The following is a 22343-nucleotide window of genomic DNA, read 5'->3' as shown; positions in this document are numbered from 1 at the left end:
GGCCGAGGAGTGCAAATACATGCGCGCGCGCACACACACACACACACACACACACACACACACACACACACACACACACACTTTGTTACAACACTTTGTAATTGTTTAGGAATTTTTCTCTGTATATTGTAGTATATCCTGAATGACATGTAGAAAATGTCAGGCTGTAATTAAATTATCCGTATGTTTATGAAGATCTGTGTGTATATATCAGTTAACCTGAGTGAAGAATTACAGCCAGTTCTGACCCAAACTCTATTTAGGTGTAACATTATGTAACCCATCCCTGCCAAAACACACACACACTCTCTCTTTCTCTCTCTTTCTCTCTCTCTCTCTCTCTCTCTCTCTCTCTCTCTCTCACACACATGCACACACACACACAAAACACTTATCTAAATGAAGGCATATCATAAATTTTTTTTTTAATCTGAAGTTTATTGTTATTATTATAGATTAGCTCAAACTCTACACATAGAAGAAGACTTTGATTTTTTGGATTAAAAATAAATAAATAAATAAAATTCCAATTGAGAAAACCTTGGATATCCCCAATGGGGCATTTGGTCAAATTTAGCAATATAAATAAAGGGCAGTACTAAATGAAAAAAAAAAAATAAATAAAATAAAATAAAATGATATTTGAAAATATAAATGAAATAACATGATATTTAAGCAAAATAAGAAAAATTTACACATCTTCATTCTGTTCAAAAGTTTTCACCAATTTTTTTTTTTTAATCTGAAGTTTATTGTTATTATTATAGATTAGCTCAAACTCTACACATAGAAGAAGACTTTGATTTTTTGGATTAAAAAAAAAAAATAAAAAAAATTCCAATTGAGAAAACCTTGGATATCCCCAATGGGGCATTTGGTCAAATTTAGCAATATAAATAAAGGGCAGTACTAAATGAAAAAAAAATAATAATAAAATAAAATAAAATGATATTTGAAAATATAAATGAAATAACATGATATTTAAGCAAAATAAGAAAAATTTACACATCTTCATTCTGTTCAAAAGTTTTCACCTCCAGGCTCTTAATGCATCGTTTTTCCTTCTGGCGCATCAGTCAACATTTTAACTTTTTGTAATAGTTGTGTTTGAATCCCTCAGTTGTCCTCGGTGTGAAAAGATGGATCTCAAAATCATAAAACCATTGTTGGAAAGTGTTCAAATACTCAAAAGATGCTGGAAAACCAAAGAATTTGTGGGATCTGAAGGATTTTTCTGAAGAAAAAAATCTATTTATCTATCGTTCTATTGTTATATCTATTGTTCTATCGTTCTATCTTTCTATTAGGGATGTAACGGTATGAACATTTCTTATCACTATTATAGTGACCAAAATGATCACGGTTTTCAGTATCATCTCAGTATTGTTAAAATGTGCTGGAGATGTTAAAAAAGTACAGACACATAAATCACTTCACCAAGTTTTATAATTAAAAATAAACAAACAACAAATAAAATGACTTTTTGTTTGCATAATCACTAAAACAATAACATTACCAATGATGTTCGGATTTTAAACGACAACTTGACTGACAACAGTTTAATAGCATGTTGCAATATCTAATGTAAATGTTCAAATAAAGCTTTGAAAAAGTTTCATAAAAAGGTAAACCTAACATTTCAGCCTTTAAATAAAGAAAAGATATGTCAAAATGATAATTGATTAATAAATGATTTTATGTATTTTATCTGCTCCATAAATAATTTTAGATAACTTAATTGAATTGTTTAAAATGTGTAGAATTCACATAAGCTTGTTTTTCATCATCCGGTCAAAATTTACAGCAGGGCATGCAAATTCGGTCCATTTTTGGCCAGACAGAAACTGCACACAGGCTAAATGTAAATATAAGTCTCTGTAAATCCACTCGCTGACCGTGCTGTGCGCACGTGAGACTGTTACTGAAAACTGTGCTTTATGGTGGATAGTATTTATTTATCGCGAGTTGTTCATATTGCGGTAATCTAAAACGGTTTTAATGATAATTAAAAGATGTAACGGTAATACTAACCGTGGGGAATTTTATCATGATTTATCGTCAAACCGGTAATCTTTTTGCCCCACTGTATATATATATATATATATATATATATATATATGAGTATGTGTGTGTGTCTGTTGGATGCAAATGATATATAGATAAATCAATTTATATATATAATTATTCTGTCTGTAAATCTATCTGTTTTTATTCTTTTATACACAATGAATCCCCAAATTAATATTAGATATGTAGAAAGAAATTTTATTTTTTTGCATACACTCAAAGAATGACACTTACTCGTTGTCTTATTCATATTCTATATGTGCACTTTACTTATTTGTTTTTTTTTCAGACTTTTCTCCATGCATCTTTCTTATCTCAGCACACACTCAAGCACACAATACACCCTGACCAGTACACTGTCCTTCCTTGAGTTCCCATCTTTCTCCTCGGGAGTTTCCTGTGGAAAAGCTGAGCTCAGCAGATCATTGGCCAGCTCTGGCGACGGGTTAATCATGGGGAAGGGTGTTTTTTTGTGAGTCGTGTAATGGCTTCCGATTTTCTCAGGGAGGAAGCAAAATGTAAATGAAGCAATTATGTATCTTAACGAGGGTAACACGGTATTTATAGACCTTAATAACCTTAAGTGGGCCGGTTTGGAAGCTCGTCAAGGGAATTAATGAAGTCTAAACAGCGTGCTCTCCTGTTTGTCTTGGAGTGGCTCCCTCCAAATGTCGGCTGTCGCACAGAAATATGAAAATGAGTTTTACAGGCAGCCGTAGTGTTGGGCACATAGCACATGCTAGAGCTCTTTGTGCTTATTGTTGTGTTTGGATGCTTTTTCCTAACTTTGTAAGAAACGGGTATATTTAAAAAGTACATGTTGAGCTGCATGTACATGTAGGCTACACAAGTTTGGGTCTGGATAGTGACATTTCTCTATCCTTTTCCCTTTTATAACCATCATTTCCTTTGTCTTATTCAATTATTAATATGTAAATAGGCTTGTACATTTTAGCATTCAAATTGACATAACAGTATAGAAATGTATTCAAATTTCTCAACATTTTGGATGCTTTTTCCTAACTTTGTAAGAAACGGGTATATTTAAAAAGTACATGTTGAGCTGCATGTACATGTAGGCTACACAAGTTTGGGTCTGGATAGTGACATTTCTCTATCCTTTTCCCTTTTATAACCATCATTTCCTTCGTCTTATTCAATTATTAATATGTAAATAGGCTTGTACATTTTAGCATTCAAATTGACATAACAGTATAGAAATGTATTCAAATTTCTCAACATAGTACGATTACATTAAAGCAGGCCTGCAAAAAAAATCACGCACACACACGAAATGAACTTGTCACTTACTAATCTTTTTTTTTTTTTTTGGACAACCGCATTAACCCATAATTAGGTATGACCTTGTTCTCACTTTAAGACCACAAGAACAAATATCTGAGCTGGAATATCTTCATCTCAGACTGTTTTTGGAGCTTTTTTGGATTCACAGCGTCACTGTTCTGCACCAAAGAGAAAAAGTTCTAAGTCCAGAAGGCTGATTTGGCATTTGAAGTGAACTGGAACAGAGCAAGTGCCTTTTGTGGTACAATATTTGGGCTGCACAATTGTGCCGACGGCAGCACAAACGTATTTTTGTAGGAGTAAGCACCCAGTCTTTTTAAGTTCAACCCCTCGTTTTAAACACACTTTTAATATATGGGTTTTTTTAGATTGAGTTGCGTGTGTCTCAAGTGGTAGGCTAGTTTGGGATTATATTCCTTCTATATTGAGATTGAGAAGCTTTATTTTACTGCCTGCCTCTAGTGTGTCGACCCAGCAGTTTCTACGATTTTGGAAAATAAAAACAAATTGGAAAAATTTAAGTAATCTTAATGCACCAATATGAAAGCAAGACACATTTGAATATGTTTCCTGCTGTGTTTGGGGAAATAAAAGACCCTCCTGCTTTCTTCTCATAGTATTATTTTTTTTATTGTTTTTTTGTGGTGAAAGTTTGAGTATTTAAAAAAAACCTGACCATGGCAAGATCAGTAAGTTTCTTAAATTATCAGATAATTTGACGCTTTTATAATATGATAAGGCAAGTTTAGTTGAGATTGTAAAATGTCCAACCATCAAGTATATATATATATACTTTTCCTAAAATGTTTTTATAGTGTACATTTTTTTCCCAAAACCATATTACACTAATTTGAATACAAAGAGTGCATTTATAATAATTTGGCACATTCTTTACCATGAACCTTCTTATATGCCATTGACCCATTTTGATCTAATTTCTATAGCCCTAAGCGACTTTGGAAGTAGGCCTATAGGAATTGAACTCCCATATTAACGTCTCTCGCTTGGTTAAATGAGGCTTCAAGTTGCATAGGAGGAAATTCACCTGAACAGGGACGCGAAGGTGTACGTTCGGTTGTCGCTTTGTGTGATTTGGTGTGTCCGTAAGTCACCTGCGTGTGTCGACACTGATACACACCGGCACCAAGTGGAATTTGTCCTGGTGCCATTCTGTCGAATTTCTCTCTCTTTTTTTTTTTTATTTGTATTTTGTTCGTACGGGTGCAAGGAATCCTGGCCCTCTCTATCACAAAGAGATGCAAATCTCTCTCTCGCTCTCTCAGTCTTCTGCCGTCGTTCAGCCGTTACGGGAAGGGCAGACTGCTGGCGCCGAGCTGTTTGGGCTCTCTTCAGTACACGCACACACTCACTCACACACACACACACATTTGTACTCCCACACGATGCTGTCACACAACATACCAACACACAATGTATGCACACGCATGAACTTTGTTTGGTATTTCACCCATTATTAATGAATGCAAATATATAAATATGCCACACACACACACACATATATTCGACTGCACACACATTAAATGCATCCATTGAGCCTAAATGAGGCATATTGTTGTGTTGTGCTGGCCATTTAGGAAACGTTCAAGACTTCGGTCCCACAACCTTCATGCGGGTCCCCTCCACTAGACCCCCTCTGTCTCTTTTCCTCCTCTCTGTTGTTCCTGCTTTTCTTTGTGGTTCACCAAAGGGTGAGGAGTTCATAGAATCAGAAGCGGTCAACTCAGGTAGACGTCAGGGCGGTGAAAGTCAAAGTAAACTCATTCTGAACCGGAAACATTGGACATTTTCCCTGAAATTTCCCCCATTTTTTGTACTTCAAACCGATCCAACTATGTTATGCAACAGAATGTGGTAGGAAAAAGGAGGTTAAGTTATTTGACATCCTTCGTCATATTTAAGTGCACGGTCAATTTTCTGAGAAGGTACTCTGTTTTATTTTTGTACGTCTCGTTCTTTGCGGAGACCCATTGTAGAAATGTTCTGTTTTATATATGTTTATATATATATATATATACACATTCATACATGCATACATATATATCTTGTTCTTTATTGATCATACAAACATCATTTTAAAATTGAGCCTGTACAGTATATTATATTGCTTGGTAGAAATAAATTATTCAAATAGAAATTTAGCATTCATTTTGAGCAATTAAAACTTAAGAGATTATGAAAAATAAACTTTATCAGGTGTTTTTTTTTGTGTGTTTTGATGACTTTATCCAAGATTGCATGGCTTATTTACTGTCAAACCAAACATAGTAAGTGGGCTTGATTTAAATGATAGTAAAGATTTGAAACAACACCATAACTGCTTTACTACTGTATGCAAGAGCTCTTTGTGCTGTTGGTTGTCTGCGTTGTCCGAACGTGCTTTGCGTGATGGCTCTGGCTCTCGATGTTGGAAATGTAGTGTGAATCTGGATTCCTCCCATATCACGCACAGACGCTCAGACGAATTAGATAACTGTTGTTGAACATTTTTGATGTCAGAAAGATTAGGCCGTTGTCAGTTACTTCTCAAGGAATTGAGAAATGTATGCAGAATTTGCATATGTACTTTACACGTTTTAAATAATGTATTAAGTTTGGATACATGTTTATGTTTAAGGAAAAGTATGTTGAGTTTTTTTTTTGGGGGGGGGGGATAAATTTGTGCTAATTGGGTAAAGTTTTTACTCAAATCAAAGATCTTTTGTTTTATAACATTTTATGTTTACAGCGTAAACATTTACAGTTTACATTCTACATTTTTTACTGATTTATTTGATTAAAAAGAGAATGCACTCAATATATGTATTAGTAATGTAAGACTTCTTTCAAGCTGTTGATTTTAATTACAAAATATGTACAATTTTACATAATTAGCCTACATCTTGTACATTTCAAAACATTTATTATAGGTAATTCAGATCTTAAAATACATTGTGCGAGTATCTCTTCTTCGCACTGTGTTAATGTATATGTCTGTATATATCAGTTCTGCGGTAGCGGGAGTTCATCAGAACCAGCAGCAGGTCACCATTACTGATCTGCACAGGAACAAAGTCAACTCAGCTAGACGCTGCACTGCACCGCTCCTTATCTGTTTATGTGATGGACTTTTTCAAACGCAAACATTTTCTTTAGATGCGCTGGGAACACGCAGACCCTGATAGGGATCGGACGTAGTCTAATTGCTTCAGATAGCGGTGTGTTATTAGCATTAAAACTGAACACAGGAGCAAAAGCTCCCTGACTTCAGCATCGCTGATGAACGGAGACCCGACTCCCGTTTCTTACAGTATTAAACCTGGAAACAAGACATAATTGTGGAGCACTTTGAAGTAAAAGTCAATTTGCCACAAGTCCACCGTTAAGTGTTCAACTGGCCTGTTTTTTCTTCCCCTCAGCGCTGTTCACTTGCCAGCAAGCTTGTTCTGATGTATCGATAACGGCAACTCTAAAACCTGATTATTTAACAATGCCAAAATATCAAGCTCTTTTTGTGGTCATTAGCGAAACTACGCGTTTGCTATTGCGTTTAATACATTAATGGTATCTGGCGAAGACGGCGTTTGTTTTAGGAGTTTTATGCACACTGATGAGTTCAAGGCAGGTGGCGCCATGCAGCCTCTGTCTCAGGTTTTCAGTGACTATAAGGCCGATGACAGGGTTATGGGAAGTGTAACAGGCACTGGCACAATACATCCATGCTCTGCCTCTCAATACAACTCAAATTAGTCAGCGCTCATATGTTGAACCTAAACACCTATGCGTGCGGTGTGTGTACGTGCTCACTTCCGTGTGTGTTGTGTGTGCGACAGGCTTCATCCGTCAGTGTTTATTGTTTACTGTACTCCTGGTGGCGCCAGGGCTAGAGAAAACAGAAGCCTTAAAAACACTTTGTTTTGGAGAATGGCGAAATTCTGCGGTTTTCTAATCGCAAAGGCGATCAGGGCCCCTGATCTGTGTGCCGGCTGAGGGAGGGAAGGGGAGCGTTACTCAACCGAAGTTCCATGTATGGTGCTGAGAACATGTGAGCGCACCAGTCTGTCTGTCTCCTGAAAGAAAAAACGAAAGAAAGACTGTGAAAGACGGCGAGTCACAACGATGGACAAAAGACCTTGCGCCACAATAAAGCGAAAGGTGTCTGTTGTTTGATTTCCCAGGAGTCACGCCACTCAGTATTCCAAAATAGCACTTTAGTGTTCGGGAAAAGGCTTGTTACCTAATATTTGTCCTTTCTCATTTGATTTGTTGACGATCAGAAGAACCATTATTTGATCCAAACTTGTATTCTTGCTAAGTATATTCCATATGTTTTAAGTAAGAATTAAAATCTACACTAAAAATGGTTTAGGATTTACTTGTGAATTAATTGCTAGTGTATTTCACAAATAATTAAACAAATAAATTAAATTAAACCTGAAATTTTGAAGTAGAAATAGTATTTTCTTGAAGATGAATTACTTGTAGATCATTATTTTCAAGTTGTTGCTGATTAACCGATTGATATTAAAATAATATACCGATTTGTCTAAATAGATTAAAAACAAAAGTAAAGAAAAAAAATGCAATTTAAAATTAATTTTAAGGTTTAACAGTTTTATTAAATTGTTAGTGTTTTAAAGGGATAGCTCACTGAAAATTGTGTAATTTACACCACCACATGTCATTCAAACCCTCAAAGTCATACAGGTGAGAGTGTGTGAGACATAAAGAATGAGTCAACGCTTACGGAATTGTAATTTTTGGTTGAACTATCCACTTTAAGTAAGCGTAAATGTAAAATTATGAGATGTGAATTAAATATCCAATATTTGCTGATATATATCCAGTAATGGCCAATATTGATAGACCAATATATATATGTATGTATGTGTATATATATATATATATATATATATATATATATATTAGGGCTGGGCAAGTTAACGCGTTTTTGTCTCATTAATTAATTAACGCCGAGAATTATTTTATTGCGCATTAATGCAGTTTTTATTATTATTATTTTGAAAGTCTGTTGCTCACTGGCTCTGAATACACATACAGACAAACCATGGGTCAGAGGAGGGGTGGGATGTTGATCAGTACTGGTTTGGGATGAGCGTCATCACGCGTCTCAACCAATAAGAGCATTTGGGGTGGGCCTAACACCGTGTCTACACCAGACACAAGTGGCGAGGCGCGTCAAAATACTATAGAACCCATTATAATCAGTGATGCTGTCTACACTGGACTCGGCACGACACGACAAATCCCCGACAGTAAACTGCTGCCTCGTTCTGTTTATGACGTACTGACACAAAATGCAAATAATTTGCAATGGTCGCTTTGTTGCGTGACGCGTCCAATCATTGTAGACAGACTTTATCTGTTGTGGTGCGCCACGACAGCTGTCGCATGCGGTGTATAGGATCGCAACGAATGACGGCATGTATGATTATTTGTGTCGCGCCGCATCCAGTGTAGACAGCATCACTGATTATAATGGGTTCTATAGTATTTTGTCGCGCCGCTCGCGTCCGGTGTAGACATAGTGTCAAGACGCACCATCACAAGAATACACGAGTTATATGAAAAGGAGATTTTAATTTGATTACATTCATGTTTAAATTGAGATTTACAAGAAATATTTTTACTGCTACTATGTAAAGGGAATACTGCTGTAAAAAGTACCTTATTTGTTTAAAGTGTTTGCAAATCAAATGTTATTGCACTTTTGTTCATACAGCAGTACTTTTAAAATAAAAGTGTGCAATACAGCACTTTTGAATTCATTATTGAATTTTGTGCATAACAAAGCGATTAATCGCGATTAAAAACTTGAATCATTGCCCAAACTAATATATATATATATATATATATCACACACACACACACACACACATATATATATATATATATATATATATATATATTCACTTTAATCAGGCGTAATAGATGGACCCTTGTCGAAGTGTGTAAATTAATTCCAAATGAACCTTTTTTTCCAAACTCAAATCACGCAGTGTACACTATTGGCATGAAAGACCAATAAAGCGCTCTTTTCTTATAGGAAAGCAATAATTGATTTGACATTTTCTGCCACTTCAAAGGCTTTGAGCCCTGTAGGCATGGCACTAAATTACTGGAGAAAGAAGATTTGCTATAAGCTGAGTGTTAAGTGTTCACCACTGTCTTACTCTTTTCGCTTTACCTTTCTACCTCAACACACTTGTGTGTGTCCATGAAAAGAAAGAGAATGTGGGTTTCTTATTGAAGATAGTTACATTCTGACACCACAAAGACCCTGTGTGTTTATCTGTAAACTTTCGTATTTCTGTCTCTTTCCGCACACCTGTTTTGTATGTTGTTTTTTTTTCCTGGATAGAAAAACTGTTCTCTGTTTTTAGGCAAACCAGCATCAAGGAAGAATTTTGATGTGTAAATAATTTTTTTGCTGCGTTTATCATTGTGTGTGTGTGCATTTCCTGTTTTATGACATTTGAAGTTAGTTATCACTCTGAATTTAAAGTTTTATTTGTAGTTAAAACAGATTAGGGCTAGACTGAATGACCATATATACCAATGGTAGAAATGTCTTCTGGTAGAAGTTTTGCAATATTATTTATATCATAGTATATATATGGGTCAAAGACGAAAAAGGGTTTAAGCATAAAAACAATAGGTGTAATACTGCTTTAAATTGTTGTTGTTTTTCCCAAAAAAGTTTTCTGTTTAATTTAATTGCAATTTTGTTTTTGTATCATACAAATATCATACATTTTTCCCTGATTTACAGAAGACACCCACTAAAATGTCATTCAGTGTAACAATCTTGTCAGGCATATTTACAACATAAATCAGTTTATGACATATTAAAAGACTAATTACTTTCACCCCAAATACTAATTATTTGTAATTTTAAATTTGCCTCTATCCTAGGTTTTTCCCATTTGTCAGTAAGCAATTTTTACTCATTTAAAACACAATAAAATGTAATATGCTATATCCTTATTCTTTTATATATTTTAATATGTACAAGTCAGAATAAGCATGTTTGAACTTTTACATATATATTGTTACACTGAATGACAATGTAACATTTTTTTTTAACCAAATTTTGACATTTTATTCTCCAAAAATTTATTTGAAACCTTAAAAGTAGACACTTTACTTACATTTACTATGCTTTCTATGGACATAAAATCACTTTTGTAAATTTTATTTTGATGCGGACATCTTAACATTTATATACTGTATAATCACTAGCCAATTTGGCGGGTTACTTTTCATAAGTTATGTTCACTCATTAATTTATTGGGGAAGCTCATGCAAGCCATATCTGTGCAGGTTTAGCGCAAATACTGAACTCGTGAGACATCATGACATTATCGAGTATATTGCAAAAACTAAACAAAACACCTACAGAGGCATGCATACGTGACTACGCATATTCTTGCACTGCATGAGTATTAATATGCATTAAGAATGATCACATAATTCAAGATAAGGGGGCAGAGAATGTATATATTTATATAATTTCATGTAGTTAAATAATATCACACAAGAGTGCTGTTTTAAAAAACATATGTTACAAATGTGATATTGATTTATACAACAGTTTAATAAACTAGAATTTAATATCAAGAGACTTACGTTTTGGTTTACACCATATTGGCTGTTGTTGCTCTATTTCTACAACAAAAATAATTCCAAACCCAGCCACAGCACTGTTTTGCATCTCTAAGCAACATGACGTATATATATATTAGGGGTACAATGGTTCTCGGTAAAAAATCTAACCATACCGTTCTCCACACACAGTTTGGCATGCACTAGGACCGCAGTTCAACTTAAATCTGGCAATGCATCTGTAATATGGTTTGTTAGAGTTCGGCTAATGAAAAAAAAACAATGCGTGGATAAACCAGTCACTCTTTGTTCAATGCGAGTGCTGTATGTTGGAATAACTGTCATTTATGCCGTCATCACGTGTTGATAATGCAGGTGAGACCTGAACAGCACACGCTGCTATCTGTGTTTAAACTAAACTCATTTAAGCCTGGCCAGTTTAAAGGGGTCATATGATGCGATTTCATTTTTTCCTTTGTCTTTGGAGTGTTACAAGCTCTTGGTGCATAAAGAAGATCTGTAAATTTGCAAAGACTAAAGTCTCAAATTTGTGAAAGTGAAACTACTTTGTTTGGTCTTCCAAAAGAGGACGATATCCGCTTCGATATCCGCTTATCATGCCTAGAGCTAGGTCTCTGAGGGAATACATCAACTTAGTGCTGTGGATCGCCGGCACATTTTATGGAGGACCGTTTACTGATCCTGGGAGAGTAACGTTAGACTAAAATGCCAGCAGTTCTGACTCACGTAAGTACGTTTTCTTTTATCATTTGCCACTTATGATTCAAACGCGAGTTTTGGGCAGTGTGGAGTAGCACTTGTTGTTTGTCATTTCTCTGATCACAAATGCAGACAGGGTTTTATGTTTACGCGGCACGATGCAATGCAACGCAACGCATAAAAAGACAGTATAAGTCATTATAATCAGTAATTATGTCCCCACTGGATGCAACAAATGCCTCGTTTGTAATGGGTTTTAATGTTTTTGTGTCGTCGCTTCGGCTGGGACACGCCATCACGGTATGGTGAGGGGCGTAACATTTCCATCTCACGCTTGAGGTATTCGGCCAATCACAACACACTGGATAGCTGGCCAATCAGAGCACACCTCGCTTTTTTAGAACGATGAGCTTTGTAAAAATCGACGCGTTTCAAAAAGGCGGGGCATAAAGGAGAAACAATAATGTACAGTATGTGGAAAATAATGTGTTTTTTTTTACTTTAAACCACATAAACACATTTCATTACACCAAGTACACAAAATAATGTTCTTTTTAGCAGCATCATATGACCCCTTTAAATATTAACGAGCCAGAAGACGCGAACTCGCGCGCGCAGTGAGAAGATCTGTGTGCACTCATCCGAAGTGCATGAACCCGCACATATATATACATACATATAAGAGGCAGACAATTAGCTGAATATGTACTTGTTTAATTAGTGACACTTAGCCTGCATTTTAAAATCTTTATTTCAATGTGGCAATTAACATTTTTATTTTAAAACCTTTATTTTATAATATGGCAACATAATATTGCCAGCCAATGACTGTGTGCATAGTTAGTAAGCACGCTGACATCATCCATAGCAACGAGGTCAACCCCGCCCTTACTCTTAGCTTAAGACTTCTCTCTATTCCTTAGTAAAAGTTTGTCTCAGCAGCTTTGTGAATAGGGTTTAAGAGAAAACTCTTAGCTAAAAACTGCTGTTACTGCTATTTAGGAGAACTCTTAGTGGTAAGATAAAATGTTTTGTGAATACGGGCCCTGGTTTGTAATATTTAAACAAGAAAACTATTTTATTTTTATTTTTTATTTATTTATTTTTTGGCAAACATTAACACACCATTAGGTACATGTAGAATTCATAGGAGGTCACAGATATATGTATATATGTATAAGCTGTTTTACAACAGATTCGAATTTGACTCAATCAAAAATTTGTTCAGAATTATTATGTTTGTAATATTAGTATTACATTTTTGAGTCTTTTGTTAGCTCAAGTGATATATAGTGTATATTTAAGTTATATAAGTTGTTTTGAACTGATGCCTGACTTTATTCATATGATCATTTGTCATAAGGAATCATATCTTTCAGTTTGTGCAAGTATTATATGAAGTAAATTAGATGAAGTACTTCCATTTGCGAAGTTCATAGAATGATCCTAAAGTAGGCTTTATATATATAATATATAAATTCTAATGTAGAATTTTAGTATACAAATATACAAAATATATGTAATATAAATTATAAACTATATATTATTATCATTTAGAATTTACTTATGAAATAAACTTGTTCTATACCATTCTATGAATGAAAATAAATTATATTTTTATGTATTTGTAGAATCATTCATTTACATAGCAAATCAAATTTTATATATCAAAGCAAAATATGTCAAATGTAGGCGATAGCTTTGGCTGCCCTGATGTAAAATGAATCATATTGTGACTTTGGCTATACTGCCCTCCCCTACAGCAGATTCATGTACACTTTGATACATGCTATTAATGTACTTCCTTTAATATTTTGCTCAAGTCTGTGTTAAACCAATTCTTGCATGTTAACCGAAGCAAAGCTGGATCTCAACACTCTCAGATAAACAGTGTGTGTTGTGATTAGGGCACACGGCAGGGCCCTGCAGGAGCCACAGAACGGGAGAGAAGCTGCTCTTATCTCAGGCAATTAATCAGAGAGACTCATATTGCGGGACAATTATTCAAAGCTTATTCTTGAATAACTTATAGCTGGAAGCATGCAGAAGTTTCCCCTGCCTCACGTGAAGGTCGTGAGAGCAAGGAGGCGCTGCAGAATAGAAGGCCTTGGCACATTTGTGTGTGTTTAAGATACATACTGCAGACAAGGTCAAAGTCACGGCAAACTCTGCTTCTGCTCGCATATATTTCACACCTTTTTAATGTTGTTAATAAACTTTTTTTATGTTGTTGTTATTATGCATCATGTTAAAGGTTAGTTACGGATACATTAATATAGTAAATTTAGTCAATAAAAAATGTGATGGCTGATATTATAAATCAGTACTGTTTTGCCTTATTTAAATTAGCATTCACACTACTCCAATCTGTAATTTTAAAGCTACTAGTAAAACCGGGAATCAATGTATATCGTACAGTAAAATAATTAATAAGTGCTTAATATTTTTTAAAACCTGGTATAAAAGAGTGTACATTCTGAATTAGAAATACCATATTGACCCGAATATAAGACAATGTTTTTTTCTTGGAAATGCATCTGAAAAAACGCGGTCGTCTTATATTCAGGGTCTAGACTTTGACATGTCAATAATACACCCACAAAAATAGGTGGCGCCAAATACGCATAAAACGAGTGTGCCATGAAATACGTAATGTAATGCGTGTTGTAAAGATCGCGAGTAAAAACGAAAGAATAAGAAAACCTTACAGCTCCCTGTCGTGACTGTCACGTTAGCCTGATGGGACCAAACTTCCTTTGTGATTTTAAAACGTAAGACAGTACCCAGATTTGAAGACTACAGTAAGATTTAACTTCTACTGTTAATAAGATTTTGGTAGGGATGGATAGCCTAAATGTCCTAATTCAGATGGGCTACCTGTTTTTGTTTTTTTAATGGTATATCAAAAAGTGTATATTTTTTAAATGTGATTGTTGGTACATTTTACCAGTTTTTACCATACTTTCAAAACAAAAATTTAAATAGGAAAAATATGCAATATGAAAATAATTGAAGACAAAATGTGTTTTACTGAGAAAAAACAAGATTTGGTTTTTAAAAAGCCTTTTTCCAAAAGGTACATCTGGAAAAAGGGGGGGTCGTCTTATAATCAGGGTCGTCTTATATTTGGGCCAATACGGTAATAAAAATAAACCATTTTTACTATCAGCCTATTGAACTGTACAGATGAACTATACAAATGGTAATATTTAGTAGGGATGTGCAATTAATCGCATGCGATTGTCATGCCCATCTCGTCATATAATTCAGCTAAGTAAGCAATCTGCAACGTTGTGTAAATCAGGTTAAAACCAGGTGACAATATCTGTACTAAATATTAGGGCTGTGCAATTAATCGCATGCGATTGTCATGCACATCTCGTCAGTAAAGCCGGTTCCGTGATTAGTAGTAAATCTCCATCACCTGCTTTCAGATGGAGCGGCATTTACTACACAGAGCCGTAGTTCACTGACAATTAGGCAATATCGTGTTCATTATCGCAGATTGAAATGCCGCTCCATCTGAAAGCAGGTGATGGAGATTTACTACTAATCACGGAACCGGCTTTACTGACGAGATTGCACAGCCCTAATATTTAGTACAGATATTGTCACCTGGTTTTAATATGATTTAGACAACTGAATTATTGGACATCTGTTTATACATAAGATGTTTCTGAATGATTATATTTTAATTATATGTTGTCATTTATCTGTTTAGATTGTTAAAAGTGTACAAATGTTCAATATAATTTTATAAAGAAAAACTCTTGGGCATGCTTATGATAAAACTGTATTTATTTTTTAGTAACATTTTTTTTTAAAAAACCTAGGATAGAAGTAGTTTTTTTTTCCAATCAGGAATTGAAAAGTTGAATGTGCGTTTGCAGTCAATTGTGGAGGATTACTCCAAGCATGAAATTTTCTCAACCCCCATTGGTTGAAAGTTAAGTGGCCTTTATGATGTCATGTAAAAAAAAAAAAGGGGGGAAACAATTAATGAAAGAAGACAAACTTCTTTGTCGTCTTCATCTTTTTTTTTTTTGTAATTTATAATATGATAACTAGTAGGGGTGGAACAGTTCAACTTACTCATGGTTCGGTTTGTATCACGGTCTTAGAGTCACGGTTTCGGTATGGTTCGGTATGTGCTATGTTTAGGCAAAAATTATACTGTCAAATAAAAATAAAGAAAATAAGAATAATCTATCTAACTACATGCAACAGCACAAATAAATACAATAGAGTAAAGATACAAATACAATTTTTTTTTTTTTAGGTAGGTCTAACATTAGTTTTTAGGTACAGAAATTGAATAAAGTAATGAAATGTAAAACACCATTGCATATTTGAGTGTATAAATTAAAGATTAATCTTTATTAAAGTTACAAAAGCTATTCAATCAGGAGCAGTGAGGGATTTCTTTGTTGTTGCTGTTTGATTAATATTAAGAAAGTGCTGTCACTTTAAGAGAATGCACTGATCCAATACGTTCAGCTGGCTATGTCTGCTATAGGATACTTACCAAGATGGGCATTTTGACAATTTTTGTGTGAATTTGTCCATTTAAACAATACTTCAGAGAGAGAGCTTAATATTTGCGCGCATTCTGAGGCGCGGGTTTGCGCCTATTTTGTTAGCCTATCCAGTTGAAGCCACTAGATGTGGCGCTGCTATGTTGTTCATCCAAAATATTGCAGAAAAAGAGAACAATCAATTCGGGGGAAGATGTTGTTTACATCAAAACCGAAACCAAGCCGTTCACACACACAGAACGCATATTTATCGCATTTTCTAGAGGGACAAATATCACCGTTGCACTCGCCTCTCGCACAAGAGAGCCACATGTTTAGAAAGCTATGTAAAATTAATGTAAGTTCAACTTTTAAAAAACATGTCTCAAGACTTTATGGCGGTTTATCCCCATCCCACTGCATCTCAAGTTTTTAAATGAAGAAAGTACTCTTTGTGATTGGTTTTCGGTCCTTTGGCTATGTCTGCTATAGGATACTTACCAAGATGGGCATTTTGACAATTTTTGTGTGAATTTGTCCATTTAAACAATACTTCAGAGAGAGAGCTTAATATTTGCGCGCATTCTGAGGCGCGGGTTTGCGCCTATTTTGTTAGCCTATCCAGTTGAAGCCACTAGATGTGGCGCTGCTATGTTGTTCATCCAAAATATTGCAGAAAAAGAGAACAATCAATTCGGGGGAAGATGTTGTTTACATCAAAACTGAAACCAAGCCGTTCACACACACACAACGCATATTTATCGCATTTTCTAGAGGGACAAATATCACCGTTGCACTCGCCTCTCGCTCAAGAGAGCCACATGTTTAGAAAGCTATGTAAAATTAATGTAAGTTCAACTTTTAAAAAACATGTCTCAAGACTTTATGGCGGTTTATCCCCATCCCACTGCATCTCAAGTTTTTAAATGAAGAAAGTACTCTTTGTGATTGGTTTTCGGTCCTTTGTATTAAACTATACATACATGCATGATGTTTTGTTTCTAATTGTTTAAGCAACTTTATTAATTATATAAGGTTTATAAACATTAATTTAAACATTATGCAATTTTTTCAAAGATAGTTGTGTTATTTTATTATGGTTTGAAGAAACGTGCATATGTTGCTCGATGCGCCCTCTTGTGGCCTCAGGAGAGAATCCAAAATATTTTTTTCCCCCTAACTGCAATTATGCCTTTTAAATTCGAATATAATTAGAATATTGATAATATTTAAGTAAAACATTTGAATTTAGTTTTTCAGCCATTTTGACAGCCCTACTGTATAATGTCTTCAATCTCATTTTGTAAAAGAAAATCATGAGAAAATCGAATCGTGAAATCAAAATCATGAATCGAATTGAATCGTGAGTTGAATGAATCGTTACATCCTTAATGATAACTTATGATTGCAATTAAACCGGTATAAGGTGTTTTGGGAATCTTTGTGTGGTTTAGATTTCTCCTTCGTTAAACACTCCTACAGGTAGATTTTTTTTTGCACATGCACGTGCACACAGGATGCTCTCAGATGTAAGTAATTGTCCTGCACAGAGGCTGTGCGGAATTGGAACATTAAACGTATCTTATCTCTTCTCCTGTTTCTCGCACTCTCCATTGATTGGAGCCCCCAATAAACGAGCTGCTTTTAATTGCAGTAGGCCTAAATCCTGCTTTTTTTTTTTAATGTACCAACAGTGGGAGGGGTTGGGGATATTTTAATGAAAGTGATATGAGTCCCTCTCTTACCATACCTAACTATTTGTGTGTGTGTGTGTGTGTGTGTGCGCGCGCATGTGTATCAGTACGAGAAAGCTGGTTAGTTGCATCAGGCATTGGACTCCAATAAATTGACAGCTCTTTCTCTCTTGTGCGTGCGTGCGTGCGTGCGTGCGTGCGTGCGTGCGTGCGTGCGTGCGTGCGTGCGTGCGTGCGTGCGTGCGTGCGTGCGTGCGTGCGTGCGTGCGTGCGTGCGTGCGTGCGTGCGTGCGTGCGTGCGTGCGCGCGCATGTGTATCAGTACGAGAAAGCTGGTTAGTTGCATCAGGCATTGGACTCCAATAAATTGACAGCTCTTTCTCTCTTCTCATTCACTCTCTTTCTTATCTATCCATTTTAATTACTTCACGATGTGTGTGTAAGCTTGTTTTCATTCCCATGTACCATTTTTAGTGCAGTGGCTTTCTCCCGTTATCACTCCCTGTCTTTAGTCTTATTCACGTTTGTAAGTGACACAATCAATTAAGCGCCGTGTGTTTATGTGTGCAAGTGTACAAATCCCTGCTTTTCTTCGGCAGTGCCAAATGAAATGGGAAGAAGAGGGTGATTTTTTTATTTTTTTTTTATATCAGATGAAAGAGAAACTGGTTGCAAGTGAAAACGGAGCTGTTTCTCCACTGGACAGACGAGTAGAGGCCTGATGTCTGAAAATGATCACACACATTTGCAGATATCTCTCATTTCAATCCCTCCTGTGAGCACTTTGTTTCACACACACTGATTTTCATGTAATATGGGGGTCTTAATTATGATGTCGTTGATTTTGGCACAAATCCCATGCATACTGAGAACTAAGACTGTTATAAAGAGCTATTATTTTATTTTATTTTTTAATTATAAATTATTATTAACATATGATTGACATACAAAATTAAAAGTCGTTTTAAACATCTTATCCACCCCACCCAATTAGATTCATTTTAATTGCTGAAAATGTAATATTTAGTTATGACCCTGTTGCCACATGATTTTCATCCTAATGCAAAAAATGTAACGTTCCATACCATTTTTCACCTATGTAATGATTTGGACACTTTCTAAATAGCATTTGTGTAATACTTATACTATGTATATAAAATTTAGTTCTAGCGACATTCATTAAGCTAAACCTTTGAGTCCCGTTACCAAAGTTATTGAAAAAGTTAATTTAAAAAAACTAATTGTTTTCTTTAATTATAGGAAAATATAAATTGATCATTAACAACAAACCAATTTGGTTCTAAATAAGTAATGAGTCACCCGTTCTAGTGTTTAATTAAATTTTTATTTATTTCAGGTCAAATGAAATGAATGTTAAAACTTTTTAGTTTGAATTTTTAGTATGAGGTGGATGAATAACATTTCCTGAAGGTTAAGCACCTCTTTATACTGACCATTTGGTGGATTAAAAAAATGACTTAATTTTTAAGAGTTTCAGACTCTATTTTTTGTGCCTTGGTCTTGGAAACGTCCAATTGTGTCAAAGAAAGAGAGAGTACTTCTATTCCAACAAGAAAGGAAATGGAGGATGGAGCCATAAAATGCAAATATCACCCATGCTGCTTTTTTTCCCCATACAAATTAAATGTCAGCGCTGTGAAATACTGTCACTTTACTTCATGCTGAGGAGGCGGTGACAAATCCATATTCTTCCTTTAAATAAAAATTCTTATTACGGCGCTGGCACGGTAATCACGCTAGCACAAAGCCTTCCCGTGATTAACGATAGCAATTTATTGTGCGAGAGGGCCGAGGAGAGGGAGAGCGACCGACGCAGAAGAGACATCATCTTTATCATAATTCGTATCATAAATAACCGGCCCCAGCCAATCAGAGAGCAGCTGACGTGTCATTCCCAAATAACCTTTGATAACTATTACCATTCCACCGGTCGGAAGAAAGCCTAAAGTCACAATGTTATCTTATCCCCATTCTCCGCTTATAGAATACAACAATATTACCATATAGATTACACTATTTATAATAGAGAGTGTCAGAGGGCCCTGCCTGCACTTCCTGTCATCTATTGTGGTGCAGAGAGTTGCATTGGCCAGATTACCACTGGTTAACTGGTATCACACCACCCTGGTGTGTAATGTGTGTGCGTGCATTTGTAGTGCTTGGAGACATAAAAAAGTTTGATTTAACTAGAGATTTCTTCTGCACTTGGATGTGGGTCTGATTTTGTGTGTGTGTGTGTGTGTATCTTGTTCGCTCTGTTGTTCTGCTGTGTAATCAGGTGTGGATGATTTTGATCTGTTGCTCTGATATCTGCCCTCCATTCCACCCTGAGATGTTCCCTCTCTGTTAATATTGTCAATATTGCCCTTTTTCTTATTTTTCCCTGTTACGTTCTTTCTTATTATCTATCATATTTACAAAACAGGGCTGAATCAGTGGTTTTCAGTCTGGCTTACATAATTATCTGATCCTGTTTCTCAGCTCTCTGTTCTTGCTTTTTGGAAATTCTGGTTGGATATTATTAATATTTGTACTTTTCCTTCTGGCAGATGAGGAAGAGGAGGAGCCGGTTCCTGCAGATATGGGCACTTCTGCCGAGGCCATGCAGGTCTCCCTGGGTGAGGAAGAGGATGGTGAGGAAGAGGAGAATGATGAGAACTGGCTTAGTCGTCACGGCGGACAGAGTCCTAGGCCTGAGGGTCTATTACCTGCCGCCAAGAGACCCCGCCTGAGCACAAAACCTGGCGTTAGCCCCGAATGGAGTTATGAGCCACGGGAACCTCTCAGTTCCCTCAATTCCCAACACATGCCCCATTCCCCCTCCCCTCCCCTCTCCCCTGAATTACCCCGACCTCCTTTGGCACCTCCTACACCTGGACACAAGCCGAAATTGCCCTCGCTCTCTCCTGCACGGCAGAAGAACAAATCACCCAAAAGAGGTGGTGGTTCTGCACCCACTGGTGTATTGGGGCGACCACTTATGTTGACCCCACCCAAGACCAATCAGAAGGCAGGAAAGAGGTCACCCGTTAGGCCCAAAAGCCCACGTAGCCCAAGGCCAAGCCTTGCCCATTTGGGTGCAACAGGACGTGGTTGGGCTGGACCTCCTGGAGATGATAGTTCTCGTGATTGCCAGTTCAGAGCTCATGATACAGGAGATGAGGATATTGAGAACTCTATTGCTGCTGTGATTGCACGTGCTTGTGCGGATGGAGATGGCACATCAGACCCATTTGCTTACGACTCGGACTCGGACAGTGAGGGGCCAAACCCTCCAAAACCTGCACCTAAACATATACTTAGCCACATCAAACCTCCACAACCTCTCATCGGAAAACACCCACTTCCACTAGTTCCCCCAAATCTCAACCCACCCAACCACTGGACGATGGATGACTCTATAGACGAAGTCATCCGAAAGGCCAATCAGGGTCAAAAGCCAATTCAGACTCCAAGTCTTTCACCTCCAGAACCCACTTACTTTTCGTCCCCACCTGACTCACCTCCCACACCGCCGCCACCTCTCAAACCTCCCCAGGAACGAAAAAACCCAGCTACCGCTACCCTTCTGAAGAAGAAACTCAAGAAGGACATCAGGGCCAAGTTGAAGAAAGACAAGGAGCGACTCAAGGAGAAGGGCAAAGAGAAAGGAAAGAACAAGGACAAGAACAAGGACAAGGAGAAGAAGCGAGAAAAGGTGCGAGGGCAGGTAGAGGAGAACAAGATGCCCTGGCCAGAGCTATCGCTAGGAGTCGGAGGTGAAGAGCGGAGAGATGGCATTAGCGGGAAGAAAGAGAAGGACAAGCACAAGGACAAGAAGAAAGATAAAGAAAAAATCAAGAAAGAGAAACGAGACAAGGGCAAGGAGCGAGGCAAGGAGGAGAAGAGGATATCTCAAGGAACCAAAGACATTGTCGCTGCCGTTGGCGCCACCAGCCCACTCTTCAGCCCCCAGACCTGCCTACGAGTTCCGTCAATGTTGCCCCCTTTGCCACCAATACTCCCTGATAAATTGTTCCCGTACCCCAAGGATACCAAGAGCAAAGACAAGGACAAGAAGAAGGACAAGAAAGAGAAGAAGAAGAAAAAAGAGAAGGAGAAAGATAGAGAGAAGGAGCGTGAAAAGGAACGGGAGAAGGAACGGGCAAGGGAGAAGGAGCGAGATAAAGAAGAGAAGAAGAAAGACAAAGAGAAGAAAGAAAAGATGAAGGAAAAGGAGAAAGACAAGCCAAAACTTGAGAAATCAAGTTTATTGGTAAGACGCCCTAGCACTTGCAAAGTCCCTGGTCTCACACTGTACTGGGAAAGCTACTTTCACTGCTTACACCAAAAGCTACACTACAGTCTACTAACAAAAAGTAGCTAGGTACATTGCAAAATCTTTCTATATTGTTCCACCT

At 36.6% G+C, this 22343-nt stretch overlaps 1 protein-coding gene across 1 annotated transcript in view; it reads left to right on the top strand.

The window, feature by feature from the left end:
• Positions 1-22343, top strand: part of LOC107555823 (transcription initiation factor TFIID subunit 3-like) — a 66260-nt gene that overhangs the window by 28204 nt on the left and 15713 nt on the right. The window contains exon 3 of the mRNA XM_016238728.1: positions 20493-22198. Within this exon, the coding sequence (XP_016094214.1) occupies positions 20493-22198 (1706 nt within the window). The remainder of the gene's footprint in view (positions 1-20492; positions 22199-22343) is intronic.

This window comes from Sinocyclocheilus grahami, unplaced genomic scaffold (assembly GCF_001515645.1).
Source record: "Sinocyclocheilus grahami isolate Dianchi unplaced genomic scaffold, SAMN03320097.WGS_v1.1 scaffold546.1, whole genome shotgun sequence".
Taxonomy (NCBI): Eukaryota; Metazoa; Chordata; class Actinopteri; order Cypriniformes; family Cyprinidae; genus Sinocyclocheilus; species Sinocyclocheilus grahami.
Note: the sequence above shows the minus strand (reverse complement) of the source record. Positions and strands in the feature narration are given on the sequence as shown.